Below are 21,448 nucleotides of genomic sequence, written 5' to 3'. Positions count from 1 at the left end.
GGTGATGTCCATGTGTAGAGTTTTCTCTTGTGTTGTTGGAAGAGGGTGTTTGCAATGACCAGTGCATTTTCTTAGCAAAACTCTATTAGCCTTTGCCCTGCTTCATTCCGTATTCCAAGGCCAAATTTGCCTTTTACTCCAGGTGTTTCTTGACTTCCTACTTTTGCATCCCAGTCCCTATAATGAAAAGGACATCGTTTTTGGGTGTTCGTTCTAAAAGGTCTTGTAGGTCTTCATAGAACTGTTCAACTTCAGCTTCTTCAGTTTTACTGGTTGGGGCATAGACTTGGATTACTCTGATATTGAATGGTTTGCCTTGGAAACGAACAGAGATCATTCTGTCGTTTTTGAGATTGCATCCAGGTACTGCATTTCAGACTCTTCTGTTGACCATGATGGCTACTCCATTTCTTCTAAGGGATTCCTGCCTGCAGTAGTAGATATAATGGTCATCTGAGTTAAATTCATCTATTCCAGTCCATTTTAGTTCGCTGACTCCTAGAATGTCGACATTCACGCTTGCCATCTCCTGTTTGACCACTTCCAATTTGCCTTGACTCATGGACCTGACACTCCAGGTTCATATGCAATATTGCTCTTTACAACATCGGACCTTGCCTCTATCACCAGTCACATCCACAGGTGGGTATTGTTTTTGCTTTGGCTCCATCCCTTCGTTCTTTCTGGATTTATTTCTCCACTGATCTCCAGTAGCATACTGGGCACCTACTGACCTGGGGAGTTCCTCTTTCAGTATCCTATCATTTTGCCTTTTTATACTGTTTCTGGGGTTCTCAAGGCAAGAATACTGAAGTGGTTTGCCATTCCCTTCTCCAGTTGACCACATCTTTAGATTTATGCATTTCCTTGTAAAGTTTTAAACAGAAAAAAACCCACAAAACTAAAGACAAATGTTTGGTGAAGGACCTGATAAAATATTTGTGAGGACAGTAACTGCTGTCTCTAATTTATTTTGAAATACACTCAAAGAATAATGTAGATTAGTGGATCAGCAGAGGGATGGACAGATATGATAAAGCAAATATAATAAAACAATGATAGAATCTGGACTGTAGGGGAAAAAAAGGAGTTGCTATGGTTTAAATAATTAAATATGCAGCATAACTAATTTGTAAGAAATTAGTTGAATTGGTCCAGCTAGAGATCTGAACAAGTACAGTAGAAGGAATAAGTTGAAACTGTTAGCAAAAGTACTATTTTATGTAATGGACAACAAAGCTTAACCTAAGTAAGAAAAAAAATCAGATCAGGAAGGGACCTATTAGGAAAGGTGAGGGAAACCCCAAAACTTTGGGGTATCCATGAAACTGAAACACAAAGACAGTATGAAGAAGGATATGAGAGACTGGAAGAACGAAAGGTTATTATGAAAGAGCAGGTTTGTCAGAATTTAAGTAAGAATTCAGAGTCAGGCAATTCCAGGCAACACAGTGAGGACATAAAATAGATTTAATGCTATCAAAACAGAGATCATAATGACATTTCTATAGCTGTACATAACCTATTAAAATAAAAAGACCACTAAACAATAGGAGCTAGACACAACACATAAAATAGGATTCCTGCCGAGGTAATTCATAACTGTTGGTATAAACACCAAGAAGTTTAGATTTCCAAAAGAGGAACTGTAAGTATTGTAAGGTTTGGGGGAGACAGTGGATGACTGGTTTGATGGGGCTAGATAAGAGAGTATGTCAAATAGGTGGAAAAAAGCGTGGACAAATAAGAGAAAGCAAATTGTCAGTGAACTGACTACAAGTAACTAATACATGTTTTAAGTTTTCCCATCTATCAAATGACAGTAACAACATGGGCTTTTTACCTGCTTCCAAGAGTTATTGATAGATGATAAATAAAATTAATTTTAAACATGAAGGAGAAAAAAAGTATTCTGTGCAGCACTGCCCATAAACGCAAACTCTTGGAAATAAGTTAAATGACCATCAGTAGAAGATGGCTAAATAACTATAGAAAATTGGCCATTACACAGCAATTAAGAGGAATGAACCAGACTAACAAAGATAAACACAGATATAGATATAAACACAGATACATAAACAACATTATATATGTGTGTATATATATATATATATATATGAAATGTAAAAAAGTATATAATGTTGCTTATGGATATATATGTAATGTATAGTAAGAGTATAGAAACAAACATAAGAATTAACAACAAATTCAACATAATGATTATCTCATCTCTGGGGAGAAAAGAAGGAAATGAAATCAAGATGGATACTAATGAAGGAATTTTCAGCTCCACCTGTACTGTTTTATTTCTTTAAAAAAGAAATCTGGGGCATTCCTTGGTGGTCCAATGGTTAGGACTCAGTATTCTCACTGTCAGGGCCCCAGGTTCCATCCTTAGTTGGGGGAACTAAGATCCTGCAAGCCATAGGGATCTTGGGTGTGGCCAAGAGAAAAAAAAAAAAAAACCTGAAGCAAACACTGCAAAATACTATTGGACAAAGCTAGATAGTAAGAGTTTTATAGGTATTCATCTATGCTTTATCCTTGAAATATGTAAGAACACAAAAAGGTATAACATTATAGTACAAAAAATTCAGTATTACTACCATACACGTTATTACTAACAATTATGTTCTCTTATACAAATCTATAAGACTATCAGGTAAATATCTGCAAACCTTTAGGAAATGCTTACAGTCTATATACTGGAAGTGATTTGAAAAGTATCTGACATTTTCTGGGTCTAAGTATGTTAATACGCTACAGTAAAACAGAACTGAGGGACTTTCCTGGCAGTCCAGTGGTTAAGCCTCCGTGCTTCCAGTGCAGAGGGCATGGGTTCTATCTCTGATCAGGGAACTAAGATCCCACATGTTGCATGGTCAAAAAAACAAAATTGAAAAAAAAAAAAAAAAAAGAAAGAAAAACAGAATTGACAAAACTACTATAGTTATTGACACTGAAATTATAAAGATATTCAAGTCCCATTAAATCATCATTAAAGATATTTAGTAATGAGGCAACAAATGATTATGTTCTCTATATCTTCTAATCTTTTATAAATGGCATTACTTTTATAATCAGAAAAAAACTGTAAGGGAAAGATATCAACAATCTATATCTTGATTATGTTTTTCTTAATTATTTTAAAATTTTCTTCATAGAAATGTTTTTCTTTTTCCACCTTTTTCATTTCATTCCAAATTCCTAAGGAAATGAACAGCTCGGAGGCATGAAACTTCTGTTCAAAATTATAAGTAATATACACACTTCGAAAAGTTCTTAAAAACTGACGAACTAGAAAACAATTTTAAACATGCTGTAAAAGAAGCAATGGTCCATGAAAAATCTATGATTTCCGCACCTACTGCATTCCATATCTTCAGGCCAAGGAACACCAAACATCTCCATGAGCTTCGAACACTCACTGTGAGCCCGCTGACAGAGCCTACGGCAGGGAAGTGTGACACGGCCGTATTCCATACAGACAGGAGCATAGAGTGCACAGAGAAATGGCCGGAAATCCCGAGAGCAATCCAAATTCACCATAGGGTGGAATGGCTAGGGAAAAGTTCAAATCAAATCATTAGATGAAGAGCTGTATACAAGTTAAAGCTTTCTTCATATATAATATGGCAATATTCTTGCTTTTTCTGTTTTAGAAGACTTCTGAAGGCAATTAAAATTTTCTGAAGGAAGCTTTTCTTTTTTTCAACAAAACCCTCTTCACAGAGAATCACCTAGAGATTCTGATTTGGTTAAGTATGAGGTGTATTGCAGAATCTATATGGATATTTTAATTATCACAGGTGATATTAATGAAAAGGCCTGGCTGAGAACAACAAATAACAATACAGTCCATTTTACAAAGAAAAATCCACAAAAGATACGTGTCAAATGCTCAGAAACCTAATTATGGCTTGGTAATGGGATTACAAAAGGTTTCAATTTTCTTTTTCTTATGTACTTCAATTTCTGTATTTTTGTCAACTAACATATATCAATAGGAGAGGAGGACAAAAAATGAAAGGAAAGGGTAGGAGAGGAAGTTCAGTTCAGTTCAGTTGCTCAGTCGTGTCCGATTCTTTGTGACCCCATGAACCACAGCACACCAGGCCTCCCTGTCCATCACCAAATTCCACAGTTTACCCAAACTCATGTCCATTGAGTCGGTGATGCCATCTAACCAACTCTGTCCCGTTCTCCTCCTGCTTTCAATCCTTCCCAACAGGAGACAAAGAGTAGTTGTTATTATACACAGTAGTACATGTTTTGAGGTGGCAGGTAAAGGAAGCGGTATCACTTTGGTCTCATATTTTCCTGTTCTTTTTACATTAAAAAAAAATTTTAAGAACATACACTAGAGTTCTTTGAACTCTGAAATCTTATGATGTAAACACAGCTAACACTGTAAGCTGATTTTAAGGAAACAAAAAGAAAAAATAGTGGCCCCAAACATAAAACCATACTAAAATTATCATCATAACCTCAGGAATAGATCAATTATCCCAAGAAATGTACACCTGGACTTTTGACTACCAAATATTTTTTTCATGTTTATATAACCAGTTTCAGAGTCATTGCTGATTTTTAACTAATAACATATTCTCACCACAAGTCTTTTCCACTAAGACTCAATCAATTTATTTCTACATTGATATAAAACATTTTCCAGAAGCCTTCTATACACAATGCAGTCAAAAAACTGAGTCACTTAGAGAAACTGGTGTTAAAAGAAGTTAACTATATAAGAGATGTGTAACTGATACATAACTGTATGTGATGATCACTTTATCATTTAACATCACTATCACTATATATATGTATTAATAAATATAACACTATATATAATATCTATATATACTATATATAATAAATATAACATGTTTATATATAATAACATAAAACAAACTATATGCAATCAGCACTTCCAAGCAAGAAAAAATAATTTTAAATTAATAACTTTAAATTAAATCAATGTTTCCATCAAGAACAACTTCAAAATACAGGAAAAGTTTTAAAGTATCTATTGAAGGCTGCTACTGTTAAGTTGTTTCAGTCTGTCCAACTCTGCATGACCCCATAGACAGACGGCCTCCCACCAGGCTCCCCCGTCCCTGGGATTCTCCAGGCAAGAACACTGGAGTGGGCTGCCATTTCCTTCTCCAATGCAAGAAAGTGAAAAGTGAAAGGGAAGTCGCTCAGTCGTGTCCGACTCTTAGCGACCCCATGGACTGCAGCCCACCAGGCTCCTCCATCCATGGGGTTTTCCAGTCAAGAGCACTGGAGTGGGGTGCCATTGCCTTCTCCATTGAAGGCTACTAGAGAACTACTAAAGGAAAAGAACTAGACAGACAGGAATCAGAGAGCAGGAAGTATGCAGAGGTGGCCTGGTAAGTGCAGCCACTTCTCCAAGGAGGTATCTGGTAAACCTGGGTGTAAGGCAAGAGACTGGGAAGCAAGTTTTGCCCAGGGTGATGCTAGAGAACCAAGAAACCAGCAGGGCTCTGGGAGTCGTGCAAGACCATAGACAGTACATGTATATATATAATTGAATCACCTTGCTGTACCCCCTAAAACTAATACAACACTGTTAATTGATGATGCTCCAGTATAAAATACAAATTAGAAAAAAGAAAAAGACTACAGACAAAATTCAAAAGTGACAGATGGGTGAACACGGAAGTTCCTAGGTTTAGGCTGACACAGAGCTAATTTTCCCTTCAAGATATTTGAAAATTCTGGAGATGCACAGGGCAGGAGGTTAAAAAGCTAAGCATAAAGCCTCTGAAAAGCAGAGTGGAGATTTTGGCAGTGTTATCAGTATGAAGAAACATAAATTAGAGCCTCAAGTCCAACTAGGGGACATGAGTATAACTCACTCGCAGCTGGAAGCCCCTCCCCTGAGTGACCACACTTCAGCAGTGGGGGCAAATGACAGGGAGGCAGAGACCTGTCAAAACTGAAACCCAGCCTCAACTCAGCTCAGTCCCAAGACTGCACGTGAGAAATATGTTTGAGAAAATAAAAGATGAAGGATTCCAGAAAATTGGAATCGATCATAAGAGGGACCAAATGGAAATTCTCTAAGTGAAATACATAAATGATGAAATTAAGAGCTCATTAGCTATATCAGAAGAAAGAACTGGCAAAATGGAAAACAAGGCAATAGAAAATATCCAAACCAGAAGCACACAGACCAAAAACTACTGAAAAATACAGAAAAAAGCATAACAGATGTGTAAAACACATGAAAATGTTTAGGATATACATAACTGGAACCTCAAAAGAAGGAAGAAAGAATGAACAGAGGCAATATATAACAAGATGAGGGTCAAGAATTTGTCAAAACTGATTAAAGGCAACCCACAGAGTCAAAAAGTTATGCAAATCCCCAGAATAATACTTACAAAAAATACACCTAAGCATATCGCATTTAAACTGTGGAAAACCAAAGAAAAATATTGTAAAAACAACCAATGGGGGAAAAGACACCTTACCTTCAACAGAACAACTACTGCTGGACTTTGGAATACTAGAAAACAACAGAATGACTTATTTAAAGAGCTAAGAGAAAACAACCGCTCACCATAATACTATGGTCAGCAGAAATACCCTTTAATAAGTGAAGGCAAAGTAAAGACATTTTCAGATAGACAAAAACATAAAAATGACTGGCCCAAATCTACACTAAAAGCTAAAAGTAATTTAAGATGAAAATTCAAAAGGAATTAAAAGCCACAAAAGAGGTGAATATGTGGGAAAATAGAAATGAATATTCTCTGTAAAAATAAAAAACAATGCCTTAAAAGACACATAAAATACAAAATAATTATGTGTGATAATAAAAGTATAAAGACAGGAGTCAGGGGAGAGTGATCAAAGTTATCATTTTTATTAGAATACTGTAAGTCAAGAGCACATCTCATAATTTCTGGAGTAAGCAATAAAAGAATGCACAACTAACTAGGTAATAGAGAGAGAAACAGAATAATACAAAGGAAGTCAAGATAGAGAGAAAAAGGCAAACAGTTTGGAAAAATTGAAATCAAATAATAAGGTAGTAGATATTAACCCAAGTACATCACCAATTGCATTATATATAAATGAACTACCAACTACATAAGAGAGTAAGATTGTTGGACTAAGTACAAAAAAATTTGCTGATAGGAATGTAAAATGAGGCAACCACTATGGAAAAGTTTGGCAACTACTCAAGCAGTTAAACATAAAACTGCCACATTATCCAGCAATTCCACTCCTAGGAATATACACCAAATAATTTTAAATCATGTTTAAGCAAAAATAATCCTGCTTATTTAACTTATATGTAGAGTACATCATGCAAAATGCCAGGCTGGACAAAACACAAGCCGGAATAAAGATTGCCCAGAGAAATATCAATAACCTCAGATACGCAGATTACACAACCCTTACAGGAGAAAGCAAAGAAGAACCAAAGAGCCTCTGGATGAAAGTGAAAGAGGAGAGTGAAAAAGTTGGCTTAAAACTCAACAGTCAGAAAACTAAGATCACGGCATCCAGTCCCATCACTTCATGGCAAATAGATAGGGAAACAATGGAAACAGTGTCAGACTTTATTTTGGGGGGCTCCAAAATCACTGCAGATAGTGACTGCAGCCATGAAATTTAAAAGACGCTTACTCCTTGGGAGAAAAGTTATGACCATCCTAGGTGGTGTATTAAAAAGCAGAGACATTACTTCGCCAACAAAGGTCCATCTAGTCAAAGCTATGGTTTTTCCAGTAGTCATGTATGGATGTGAGAGATGGACTATAAAGAAAGCTGAGTGCCGAAGAACTGATGCTTTTGAACTGTGGTGTTGGAGAAGACTCTTGAGAGTCCCTTGGACTGCAAGGAGATCCAACCAGTCCATCCTAAAGGAAATCAGTCCTGAATACTTATTGGAAGGACTGATGCTGAAGCTGAAACTCCAATATTTTCACCACCTGATGGGAAGAACTGACTCATTGGGAAAGACCCTGATGCTGGGAAAGACTGAAGGCGGGAGGAGAAGGGGATGACAGAGGATGAGATGGTTGGATGGCATCACCGACTAAATGGACATGAGTTTGAGCAAGCTCCAGGAGTTGGTGATAGACAGGGAGGCCTGGCGTGCTGCAGTCCATGGGGTCGGACACGACTAAGCAACTGAACTGAACTGAAGCAAAAATGTGCATATGAATGTTCATAACAGAGTAGTGTTATTCATAATAACCAAAAAGAGCAAAATAAAGTAAAAGCAAGCAAAGGAAAGGAAATAATAAAGAAGAGAAATCAATGACACTGAAATCAGAAAATCAACTATTAAAAAAAAAACACTCAACCCAAGAGCTGGTTCTTTGAAAACTTCAGTAAAATTGATAGGCTTCTAGTAAGAATGATTTAAAAAGACAGAGAGAAACACAACTTAACCAATATCAAGAATGAAAAGAAGGGTATCACTAGATACTCTACCAACATTAAAAATATAATAAGGAAGGACTTCCCTAGTGGCCCAGTGGTTAAGAATCCGCCTGCCAATGCAGGGGACAAAGCTTCAATCCCTGGCCCAGGAAGATCCCTCATGCTTCTGAGTGACATGCCCATGTGCCACAACTACTGAAGCCCACACACTCTACAGCCCATCTCTGCAACAAGAGAAGCCACCACAGTGAAAAGCCTAAAAGGAAAGAGTAGCCCCCACACTCTGCAACTAGGGAAAGACTACACACAGCAACGAAAACCCACAACAGCCAAAACTAACTTTCACTTTCCAGCAAAAATGTTAAAAAATATATAAGTAATATTACAAACAACTCTATGCATATAAACCAGACAATTTAGATGAAGTAGACCAATTCCTCTGAAGTCAGACTACCAAAACTCATACAAGATGGAACTGATAAGCTGAACAGTCCTATAAACTATTCAACAAATTGAATTTGTAGTTTAAAATCTCCTGAAAAAAGATATTCAGGCCTGATGCTTTCACTGGTAAAAGCTAACAATTTTAAAAGAATACCAATTCTACACAATCTCTTCCAGAAAACAGCAGAGAACTAATCTGAACAAATTCTATGAAGTCCAGATTACTTAACATTCAGTTTAGTTCAGTTGCTCAGCCATGTCCAACTCTTTGAGACCCCATGGACTGCAGCAAACCAGGTATCCCTGTCCATCACCAACTCCTGGAGTTTACTCAAACTCATATCCATTGCATCAGTGATGCCATCCAACCATCTCATCCTCTGTCGTCCCCTTCTCTTCCTGCCCTCAAACTTTCCTAGCATCAGAGTCTTTTCCAACGAGTCAGTTCTTCCCATCAGCTGGCTGAAGTATTGGAGTTTCAGCTTCAACATCAGTCCTTCCAATGAACACCCAGGACTGATCTCCTTTAGAATGGACTGGTTGGATCTCCTTGCAGTCCAAGGGACTCTCAAGAGTCTCCTCCAACATCACAGTTCAAAAGCATCAGTTCTTCGGCACTCAGCTTTCTTTATAGTCCATCTCTCACATCCATACATGACTACTGGAAAAACCATAGCTTTGACTAGATGGACCTTTGTTGGCGAAGTAATGTCTCTGCTTTTTAATACACCACCTAGGATGGTCATAACTTTTCTCCCAAGGAGTAAGCGTCTTTTAATTTCATAGCCACAGTCACCATGTGCAGTGATTTTCGACCCAAAAAAATAAAGTCTGTCACTGTTTCCCCAACTATTTGCCATGAAGTGATCACAGAGAGTCAGACACGACTGAGTGGCTAACACTTTCACTTTTCAGGTGGACTCAAGTCAATCCATATATCCATAACAAAACTGTTTATGGATTGGAGATTCAACATCTGATCTCTAGATTTAGTAACATTTCTGTCAAAATCCAGTAACACTTTTAGTAGTTAAAGACAAGCTTATTTTAGATTTTATACAAAAAAAAAGTAGAATAAATGAAATAATTTTGGGGAAAAAAGGGGGGAAAATCATACTATCCAATTTTAAGATTTACTGTATAGCTAATAAAAATCAAGACACTGTGGTATTGGTGGTGAAATAGACACAAAGATCAACAGGACAGTATTGACAACCCAAATATAAATCTATACAAGGACAGATAACTGATTTTTGAGGAAGAAGCAAAAGCAGTTCAATAGTGCAAGGATAGACAGCCTTTCCAACAAATGGTGCTGAAGCTAGTGGATATTGACAGGCAAAAAAATGAAACTTACTTTATACAAATTAACTCAAAATTGATCATAGATTTAAATGTGAGACATAAAGCTATAAAACTTCAGAGAATTTGCAGACCCACTGAAGAGTTCTTATAAATGACACCAAAAACACAGTCCCTAAAAGGAAGAAAACTTGGTAAACCGGATTTTGTTAAAATTTTAAGACTTCTATTCTAGACTTTGTTAAAAGGATGAAAAAGCAAGATATAGACTAGAATAAACTATTTACAAACTACATTTCAAACAAAAGATTTGTATCTAGAATATATAAAGAACTCTCAAAGCTCAAAAGCAAAAAACAATTCAATTGAAAATGAACAATAGACATGAACATTTTATCAAAGAGTATATATGAATGGAACATGAAAAAATGTTCAATATTATTAGCCATAAGGGAAATGCAAATTAAAATCGTGTAAGATATCACATCACATGAGAAAAGCTGAATGAAAAATAGTGAAAATACCAAATGGTGGTAAGAACGCTGAGAACGTACGTCTCTCATACACTGCTGGTAGAATGTAAAATGGTAGAACTCCTATGGAAAATAGTTGAGTAGTTTCTTAAAAATTCAAATACATGCTTATCATATAACCCAGCAATCACACTCCTGGGCATTTATTCCCCCGAAAGGAAAATTTACGTCTGCACAAAAATGTGTACATGAATGTTCACAGCAGCTTTATCTGTAATAGCAAAAAGCTGGAACAACTCAGTATCCTTCAGTGGGTGATTAAACAAACTGCAGAACATCTCTATAACGGAATGCTGATGCTGCTGCTAAGTCGCTTCAGTCGTGTCCGACTCTGTGCGACCCCACAGACGGCAGCCCACCAGGCTCCCCCGTCCCTGGGAGTCTCCAGGCAAGAACAATGGAGTGGGTTGCCATTTCCTTCTCCAATGCAGGAAAGTGAAAAGTGAAAGTGAAGTCACTCAGTCGTGTCTGACCCTTAGCGACTCCATGACTGCAGCCTACCAGGCTCCTCCGTCCATGGGATTTTCCAGGCAAGAGTACTGCAGTGGGGTGCCATTGCCTTCTCCAATAACGGAATACTACTCAGCAATTAAAAACAGTCACTACTGGTACATGCAGCAACTTGGGTGGATATCAAGGGTATTATGCTAAATGAAAACAGTCAATCTCAAAAGATTATATACTGTATGATTCTATTTATATAACATTCTTGAAATGACAAAATTATAGGGACAGAGAACAAATTAGAGGTTGCCTGGAAATAGGAAAGGGTGGCAGGGAGAAAGGAAGCACAAGGAAGATGTGGTGATAAAAACAGTTCTGTATCGTTTTGGTGTTTTGTTTTCTTTTCGCCACGCTGCGGGTCTTGTGGGAGCTCAGTTCCCCAGCCAGGGATCTGAACTCGTGCCTCCTGCAGTGGAAGCACAAAATCCTAACCACTGGACTGCCAGGGAATTTCCACAGTATCTTAACCAAGGTGATGGCTACATGAACTCATACATGTGATAAAAATGCAAAGACAATAAACATACATGTACATGTGCACATACAGACACAAAAATGAGTGCATGTACAAACTGGTGAAATATGACGAAAGGCTATGGATTATACCAATGATAACTTTCCTTTTTTTTTTTTAGATCACCTGTGCCTTTAAAGAATTTTCTTTATCTCTCTGGCTGTGCTGGGTCTTCACTGCTGAGTGCAGGCTTTCTCTGGCTGCAGTGAGTGGGGGCTACTCTCTAGCTGTGGTGTGCAGGCTTCTCATTGCAGCAGCTTCTCTTGTTGCAGGGCACAGGGTCTAGGGCACAGAGGCTTCAGTAGCTGTGGTACATGGGCTTAGGTGTCCCAAGGCATGTGGGGTCTTCCTGGATCAGGGCTCAAACTGGTGTCCCCTGCACTGGCAGGAGGATGCTTAACCACTTGACCACTAGGGAAGTCTAACGTCCCAGTGTTGACACTAATAGCTACATAAGATAGCAAGATCCCCAGTAAAATTACCTACAGTATATAGAATCTCTACACTACTTTAACTTCCTGTGAGTCAATATGATTATTTTAAAGTTTAGGGCTTCCCTGGTGGTCCAGTGGTTAGGAATCCATCTTGCAATGCAAGGGACACCAGTTCAATCCCTGGTCTAGGAAGATGCCACAGGGCAACTGAGCCAGTGGGCCACAACTAATGAGCCCGGGCTCTGGAGCCTGCAAGTTGCAACTGTTAAGCCCACATTCCACGACTACTGAAGCCCACACACTTCAGAGCCTGTGCCCTGAAACAAGAGAAGCCACTGCAATGGAGAAGCTCTTAAACCACAATTAGAGAAAGCCTGTGCCCAGCAACGGAGACTCAATGAAAGCAAAAAAAAAAAAAAAAAAATTCAAAGCTTGAAAATGCATTATATTCACATGCTGATGTATGTACAGCCGTACATACAAGCATATGTATGCCTTAAGTAAGTCTCAGACTTGCTTAGTCCTCAGCTATACAATACCAATCTGATATTGATGTGTTACCATGTTAGTGAAACCTCCATTTGTGAGCCCCGTCATGAATTATAAATCTGACTTGAGTCACTATTTTGTGCTGCTTGCACTGAGTATAAGGCTTTAAGTTGATGCTGCTGTCACTTACTAGCTGGTAAGTATCTTGTGCTGTGTCTCAGCTAGCATTGATGGACACTCACTACAGGCTGGGCAGTGTTGTAAGTGCTTAGCTGCTTAATCTTTTCAACCTAACTTAAATCTTTTCAATAATCCCATAAGGTAGGCACTATTAGTCATACCATTCTATAATAAATGTGAAGAAAAAAAGACACAGAAAGTTAAGTAGCTTGCTGAAGATCACATAGCTACAAAGACAGTCTCAAGAGTTAAACCTTGGCATTCTTATCCAGAGCCCTTGAGCTTATTAACCAGTTTGTTCTCTGTAACCTCTCTAAATTTCAGTTTTTCCTCTATAAAGTGGTATTAAAAGAAGCACAAGCTGGAATCAAGATTGCCGGGAGAAATATCAATAACCTCAGATATGCAGATGACACCACCCTTATGGCAGAAAGTGAAGAGGAACTAAAAAGCCTCTTGATGAAAGTGAAAGTGGAGAGTGAAAAAGTTGGCTTAAAGCCCAACTTTCAGAAAACGAAGATCATGGCATCCAGCCCCATCACTTCATGGGAAATAGATGGGGAACTAGTAGAAACAGTGTCAGACTTTATTTTGGGGGGCTCCAGAATCACTGCAGATGGTGAGTGCAGCCATGAAATTAAAAGACGCTTACTCCTTGGAAGAAAAGTTATGACCAACCTAGATAGCATATTCAAAAGCAGAGACATTACTTTGCCGACTAAGGTCCGTCTAGTCAAGGCTATGGTTTTTCCTGTGGTCATGTGTGGATGTGAGAGTTGGATTGTGAAGAAGGCTGAGCGCCGAAGAATTGATGCTTTTGAACTGTGGTGTTGGAGAAGACTCTTGAGAGTCCCTTGGACTGCAAGGAGGTCCAACCAGTCCATTCTGAAGGAGATCAGTCCTGGGATTTCTTTGGAAGGAATGATGCTGAAGCTGAAATTCCAGTACTCTGGCCACCTCATGCGAAGAATTGACTCATTGGAAAAGACTCTGATGCTCGGAGGGATTGGGGGCAGGAAGAGAAGGGGACGACAGAGGATGAGATGGCTGGATGGTATCACGGACTCGATGGACTTGAGTCTGAGTGAACTCTGGGAGTTGGTGATGGACAGGGAGGCCTGGCGTGCTGCGATTCATGGGGTCACAAAGAGTTAGACACGACTAAGCAACTCAACTGAACTGAATACCTATAGATGTATTAAGGTGATCAAACCAGTCCAGTCAATCCTAAAGGGAATCAACCCTGAATATTCACTGCAAGGACTGATGCTGAAGCTGAAGCTCCAATACTCTGGCCACTTGATGTGAAATGCCGACTCACTGGAAAAGACCCTGATGCTGGGGAAGACTGAGGGGAGGAGGAGGAGGAGGTGACAGAGGATGAGATGGTTGGACAGCATCACAGACTCAATGGAGATGAGTTTGAGCAAATTCCAGGAGATGGTGAAGGACAGGGAAGCCTGGCGTGCTGCAGTCCATGGGGTTGCAAATAGTCGGACACAACTAAACAACCAAATAACAACAATATATACAAATAAGAATATATAAAATAGGATACAGCACCTAGTAAATGACAGCTTAAAAAGAGATTAGGAAAGAGTTACAAATTAATAAAGCTGCAGAAGGCCTATTTGATGGGCATGAGGAACCCTGCTCAATTCCCTATGCTCAAGTGCCAAGTGAAAAAGTCAACTGTCAACTGGAATGGTGTTTTTTAAAAGCAAAATAAAACATGCACTAATCTCTAAATCACGATTCTGGGTGGAAGAAACCAGACATAAAAAAGTAGATACTATATGATTACATTCATATAAAACTCTAGAAAATGAACACTAATCCACAGTGACAGAAAGCAGATCAGTGGTTGCTTACAGCAGGGAGTCAACTCAGAGGGGTGGGCTACAGTGGGCACAAGGAAGCTTTTGTAGTATAGCAGTGCTAGTCGCTCAGTCGTGTCTGACTCTTTGTGACCCCACAGACTGTGGCCCACCAGGCTCCTCTGTCCATGGGATTCTCCACACAATAATACTGGTGGATTGCCATTCCCTTCTCCAGAGTATCTTCCCGATCCAGGGATCAAACAGGGGTCTCCTGCATTGCAGGCAGATTCTTTACTGTCTGAGCTACAGGGAAGATCCCTAGAAAGCTTTTAAGGTGATGAAAATGTATGACATCTTGATAGTGATAATGGTTTCACAGATATATACTTCTGTCAAAACTCAAGCTGAACACTGTTAAATGGGTACAGTTAACTATATACAAATCATACCTCAATAGTTATGTAAAAACAAAAAATATTAGTATTTTTCAAATAAGCAAGCTGCCCTGATTATAACTCTAACAATTTTTAACTTCAGCAAAGTAAAAATTAAATGAGTTAGCCAGCATACCGCCAAGTTGAGAATATATATAAGGAACACAGACTATCAAAGCTCTATAAAGGAGGAAAAAAGAATCTTCAGCTGATTGAATTTTTTAAAGATTCTTACTGAGTACTCCCCTAAGCAGTAGTACTTTTATTCATTAAATTAAGACCAGGGTATATGAAGTTTACAAACTGAAAAATAACTTTCTAAAATTAAATTTCTGGTTTCTTCAACAAAGATGCAAGACAGGGAACATTCTATTCTTTGTTCAAATTCAAATCAACCAAGCCTTTGTGCTCCTATTCTCTTTCTTCTTTGAAATTTCCATTCCTGTTACCATAGGAACCTGCTCTCTGACAGGCCTTCAAGCATAGCAACAGCCCAAGCTTAGCAAGGAGTGTGAAAGGGGGACAGAGTCAAAGGCCAAAATTTGACTCATGAGAATCAGAATTCCAATCTTTGTCACTCTATAAAGGGTCTGATAACCATAGAAACTGTATCCTGCTGGGTTTGGGAATATTATGACTAAATTCACTAAATGTGAAACCAAATGTAGACCGGCCTTGAAAATTCAAAACTGGTATTCATTCTATTTTAGATCCAAATTAGAGTAAGAAATTATTAAAAAAAAAAAAAAGCTTTTTAGAATAATTTTAAGTGATGTAAAATAAGACCTTTAAAAACTTTTTTGTAAGAATAAAATTCTAAAGAGAAAAGGTCTAAAACTTTAAGAATTATTTTATATATATAAAAAAATTTTACATTTGTAAAGTACCTTTAGTTCCATAGATTTGCTTTTCTTTTACAAATTTATTTTGTTAATGTCTTATGGCAGCATACTAAATACTTTCCAATATTAGTTCAGTGAGCTAGTTTCAGAAATATGACTTTATCACAGGAGTATATTTATCTTAAGTCAAAAGGGAGCTCCTGGATCAGCACATAAAATTTGACTTTTCTTCAGGAAGTAAACTTTTAACACTTCATGAATGGTTGTGAATTATAGTCTGTCTCAAAAGATAAAACTTCACAAACCAAATTCACCACACTTAATACTTTAATTTAAAATAAGCATTTTAAGGCATTCTTTTAAAGTGATCTATCATGTAAGAAAATCAATTAAAATTTTAAAAGCTTATTTTTTGCTAAAGTCAGAAATAACTAAATGTAATCAATTCTCCACTACTTGTGTGTTTTTCACATTTTTCAATTGAGAAGTTTCCTAATTCCTGGCTGGTTTCCCTATCACACGATAGGCTCTTCAACCCACTTCACCAGGCTGTTGTTTGCTTAGGGGAAACCACATTATTAATACTAACCTAAAGAGAAGATAATAAGTCAGTCTGCTGGATAATGCATGTATCCTAAAAATATAAGCCATGAATTTAAAGAATAAATACAATCAAAGAAATCTCGTTTCCTCAAATGCTTATCCACAAAATGTTAATCACTGGTACAAAGGGGTATTAAATTATAGTATACTCTTAACAAAACAAAACAAAACCCTGCCTTTCAAGGTCAATTCAAACATCATCTGCAACTGGTCCTTTCTACACATGATCCTTTTCTCTTTGAATCCTCTCAGCACTTTATGCCTATTTATGGCACTTACCAAGTTCTTCCTTAAGTTTCAGTCATTCAAATAAAAACATATTTAATAAATACTAAGTGTTAGACACTGCAACTGGGAGCTAGACGAAAAAGGACAGCTGGGATTTTTAAAAATAAAGTTTCTGTACTAATCTTACTTTTTAAAAACACAATGTGTTTCTTACAGAAAAATCAGAAAACACAAACATTAAATGAAAAACATAGAAAACACAAATAAATTGTGCATCATTGTCAGTTTTGACAAAAATCTTTCCAGATCACTCACTTACTCTACATGAACATGAATATACTTCTTTTCTTCAACAAAAACATGATGATACCACATATATTATTATCTATTCCTATTTTGGTCCTATTAATTAATGTATCAAGTTTGGCTTCCCTGGTGGCTCAGTAGTAAAGAATCTGCCTGCCAAGCAGGAGACACTGATTCAATCCCAGGGTTGGGGAGATTCCCTGGAGAAGAAACGGCAAACCCACTCCAGTATTCTTGCCTGGGAAATCCCATGGACAGAGAAGCCTGGCGGGCTGTATCAAATACAACCATTAGAATTTGACAGACAAAGATGGAGATGAGATTATTTAGGCAGAAAGAGAATGAGAGGTCTAGAGATAAGAAAGCTGGTTTGTTTTATTCCTTTACTTTATTATACCACTTATAAGTGTAAACACATAATGCTGAAAGCTTCAAGTCACTTTGACCATTCCCCTCTCCCAAAAAAGAGAGCAAAGTAAAACACTAGTGTTCAGGTATCTTTGGTACTCCTGTCAGGATGACCATTACTATCCTCAACAAACCCACAACTATTTACAACTCCAGGAGATCATGTGCTTTGGTCCAGCTCTATAACCACCACCATGACTACCATCACCTCTTCCGGAATTCACAGTTTATAAAGTTCATTAACTCACTCAAACATTTATTTAGCAGTTATTATGTGTTAGGTACTATATTAGCTGCTGGCCCTACAAAGAGTAATAAGGACCTCAACAGCAAGTTCTGCTTTCAAAAGCAAATGTCCTTCAGTAGGACCTGAACTAAAAAATGAGGACAAGTTCATACCCATTACAATGCTATTATTCCAAAACAAAAACCCAGAAAATAACTAGTGTTGGTGAGGATATAGATACTGGAGCCCTTGTGCAGCACTAGCAAAAATGTAAAATAGAGCAGCTGCTACACAAAACAGTTCGGCGGTTCCTCAAAAAATTTAACAGAATTATCATGCTATCCTAAAATTTCACTTCTGGGAATACCCCAAAAAAATTTAAAGCAAAACAAATATTTGGAACAAATATTTATATATCTGTCTTCATAGCAGCTGTATTCATAATAGCCAGAAAGTGGAAGGAACTCAAGTGTCTGATGAGTGAATGATTAAATGTTGGGCATAAATATACAGTGAAATATTATTCAATCTTAAGCGAAGTGAAGTCGCTCAGTCGTGCCCAACTCTTTGCGACCCCATGGATAGCAGCCTGCACCAAGCTCCTCCGTCCATGGGATTTTCAAGGCAAGAGTACTGGAGTGGGTTACCATTTCCTTCTCCAGGAAATATTCCTAACCCAGGGATCAAACCCAGGTCTCTCACATTGTAGACAGATGCTTCACCGTCTGAGCCACCAGGGAAGTCCAAAAGGAAGGAAATTCTGACATCTGTTACAACATGGATGAATCTTGAAAAACACTGTGCTAAGTGAAATAAGCCAAACACAAAAGGATAAATATTTTATGATTTCACTTAAATGAGGTACTGGAGTAGTCAAATTCAGAGAGAAAGAAAAAAAGTAGAATGGTGGTTGCCAAAGGTTGAAGGGAGGGGAGAACAGGGAATTATTGTTTAATAGGTATAGCGTTTCAGTTTCAGAAGCTGAAAAAGTGCTGAAGAAGGACAGTGGTAATGATATACCAAGGTGACTGTACTTAATGCCACTGAAGTGCACCCTTAAAAATGATTGGAATGGGGGAATTCCTTGGTGGTCTTGTGGTTAGGACTCCAAACTTTCACTGCCGGGACTGGGTTCAATCCCTGGTTGAGGAATTAAGATCCCACAAGCTGCATGGTATGCCAAAAAACAAACAAGAAAAGGTTCAAATGGTAAATTTTATGTTATATATATTTTGCATACATGCATGCTAAGTCACTTCAGTCATGTCCAACTCTTTGCAACACTATGGATTGTAGCCTGTCACACTCCTCTGTCCATTGGATTCTCCAGGCAAGAATGCTTGATTGGGAAGCCATGTGCTCCTCCAGGGTATCTCCCTGACCCTAGGATCGAACCCCTATCTCTTGTATTGGCAGGTGGTTTCTTTACCACTTGTGCAACATGTATATTTTGCCACAATTAAAAAAATTCTGAGGAATATTATCTATAAGTGATACTATGAAATAGCCAGGATATACTGTTAAGTAAAAAAACAAGGTAGAGAAAACAAACAGCATGACACTATATCAAAAGGGCGTGAAAGAACACATAGCTATAGACAGATATTATACAGACATTTTCTATAATTACTATAATTTTTAATGGAAAGATAAACAAAAAGCTTTAGAAAAACAACTACCCTCAAAGGAAGAAAAGAATAAGGTTAGGATTCAGCTGGTAAAGAATCCACCTGCAATGCAGAAGACTGCGGTTTGATTCCTGGGTCGGGAAGATTCCCTGGAGAAGGGAAAGGCTCCAGTATTCATGGGCTTCCCTGGTGGCTCAGATGGTAAATAATTTGCCTGAAATTCGGGAGACCTGAGTTCGATCCCTGGGTTGCAAAGATCCCCTGAAGGAGGGCATGACTACCCACTCCAATACTCTTGCCTGGAGAATCCCCGTGGACAGAGGAGCCTAAAAGGCTACAGTCCATTGGGACTCAAAGAGTCAGACATGAATGAGCGACTAAGCACAAACACAGTCTAGAAACTAGACTCCTCTGAATGTACCTTGTCATATATATCAAGTTTCTAAACATGATTATAAAATAAATTTAAACAAAAAAAATTTTAAGTCGTTCCTCAAAATCAAAATGAAAAAACAAACCTAAACTGTCTATGGAGTTAAACCAAACAGAGGAATACTTAACTCTAAAACACAGTAATCTGACTGGACATCCTTGGTGAAATACATCCTAAGGACATAAGAAATACAAAGAAATCTTACAGCACTTTCAGTAATGACACTGCTAGTAGTAATACTGATATTATTCGGAAATTATGTAATGTCTGTATATCATCAGGTTTCAGTATGAGAAGAAACAAAAATTCAAAAATATTAAAAACTCTCCAATATTGTTTAATTATAAGTTATCAGTATAAACTCATGCTGAACTTTCTTTTTTAAAAAAAGTATTTCCTAGCTCCATCTTTGAAGAGACCTATAAATTACTAACCTAGTATCAATAAGCATAGCACCCAGATAGCAGTCTGTGAAAACCTGTGAAAATTCTTTACAACTAAAAGGAACCAGCACTCCCTAAAGAAAGTGATAATTCAAGTTCTGAGGCAGAATTTTATGAAATGAGGTTGGATCATACCAGAAAGCAAGGAAGCTATCAGAAATCACTAGGGTAGTATCAAAAACACTTAGGAGCTATCTTGAAGAGGTGCTCACTACCAAAGGCAGAACAGACTGAGCCACAACAAAATCATAACTGCAATGGACTGAAACACATAAAATACGGTAAAAATCCATGCGTTCATAATGATACTTGAAAGGAGAACAACGAAACTTAAAAGGCGAAAAGATCTCATTAGTTACTTTTGAAAGATTTTTGTGAATCAATTTATTATCCTAAAAACTAACAAAGGAGAACAGTTGCATATTTACTGTTTTTTTATATAAACTGAACATAAGAGTAACTCAACAGTCCAGTAATCAAAATGAGGAAGTTTCTGTTTATAAAGTATTCTAGCTGAGAAATGAAGAATGACAGAATATTACCATTTTACAAACCCCTCATGAAATTCTTGACCTACGGAATGATCGATGGCTGCTAACATTATACAGAGTAACAAGCGGATATTACAGTGCCTTGGAAGTATTCTTGCAAAACGAAAACAGAGGACCATGGTCAGTAACACCACAGGGATGCAAACAGCAAAATAAAATTTGAGAAAATCTGTAAGGCAAGTGCATTACAAGAAAAAAGGAAGGGAAACGGAAGGAGAAACTAAATTAAGAGACATATCAATTGAATGTAATGCACGAACCCTGATTTGAAAAGCCAACTATTAAAAACCTGAAATTCTAAGCGTAATTTGGGCTTCCCTGGTGGCTCAGATGGTAAAGAATCTTCCTGCAATTTGAGAGACCTGGGTTCAATCCCTGAGTTGGGAAGATCCCCTGGAGGAGGGCATAGCAATCCACTCCAGTGTTCCTGCCTGGAGAATCCCATGGACAGAAGAGCCTGGTGGGCTACAGCCCATGGAGTTGCAAAGAGTTGGACATGACTGAGAGACTGAGAACAGCACAGGGGTAACTTGAACATTAATATGAAACATATATTTGAAAATATATTTGAACATATATTTGAGTATATATTTGAAATTACTGAGGAAGTGATATGTTTACATATTTTGAAAGAGTCCTTACTTTATAAAGATAAATATGGAAATATTTATGGATGAAATTATGGTGTGTGGCATTTGC

At 37.7% G+C, this 21,448-nt stretch overlaps 1 protein-coding gene across 1 annotated transcript in view; it reads right to left on the bottom strand.

Moving 5' to 3' along the window:
* FZD3 (frizzled class receptor 3) overlaps nucleotides 1-21,448 on the bottom strand; it is a 94,327-nt gene that overhangs the window by 58,175 nt on the left and 14,704 nt on the right. The window contains exon 3 of the mRNA XM_069576702.1: nucleotides 3,365-3,561. Within this exon, the coding sequence (XP_069432803.1) occupies nucleotides 3,365-3,561 (197 nt within the window). The remainder of the gene's footprint in view (nucleotides 1-3,364; nucleotides 3,562-21,448) is intronic.

Source organism: Ovis canadensis, chromosome 2 (assembly GCF_042477335.2).
Source record: "Ovis canadensis isolate MfBH-ARS-UI-01 breed Bighorn chromosome 2, ARS-UI_OviCan_v2, whole genome shotgun sequence".
NCBI lineage: Eukaryota > Metazoa > Chordata > Mammalia > Artiodactyla > Bovidae > Ovis > Ovis canadensis.
The sequence above is the reverse complement of the archived record's forward strand: the minus strand, read 5'-3'. Positions and strand labels throughout refer to the sequence as shown.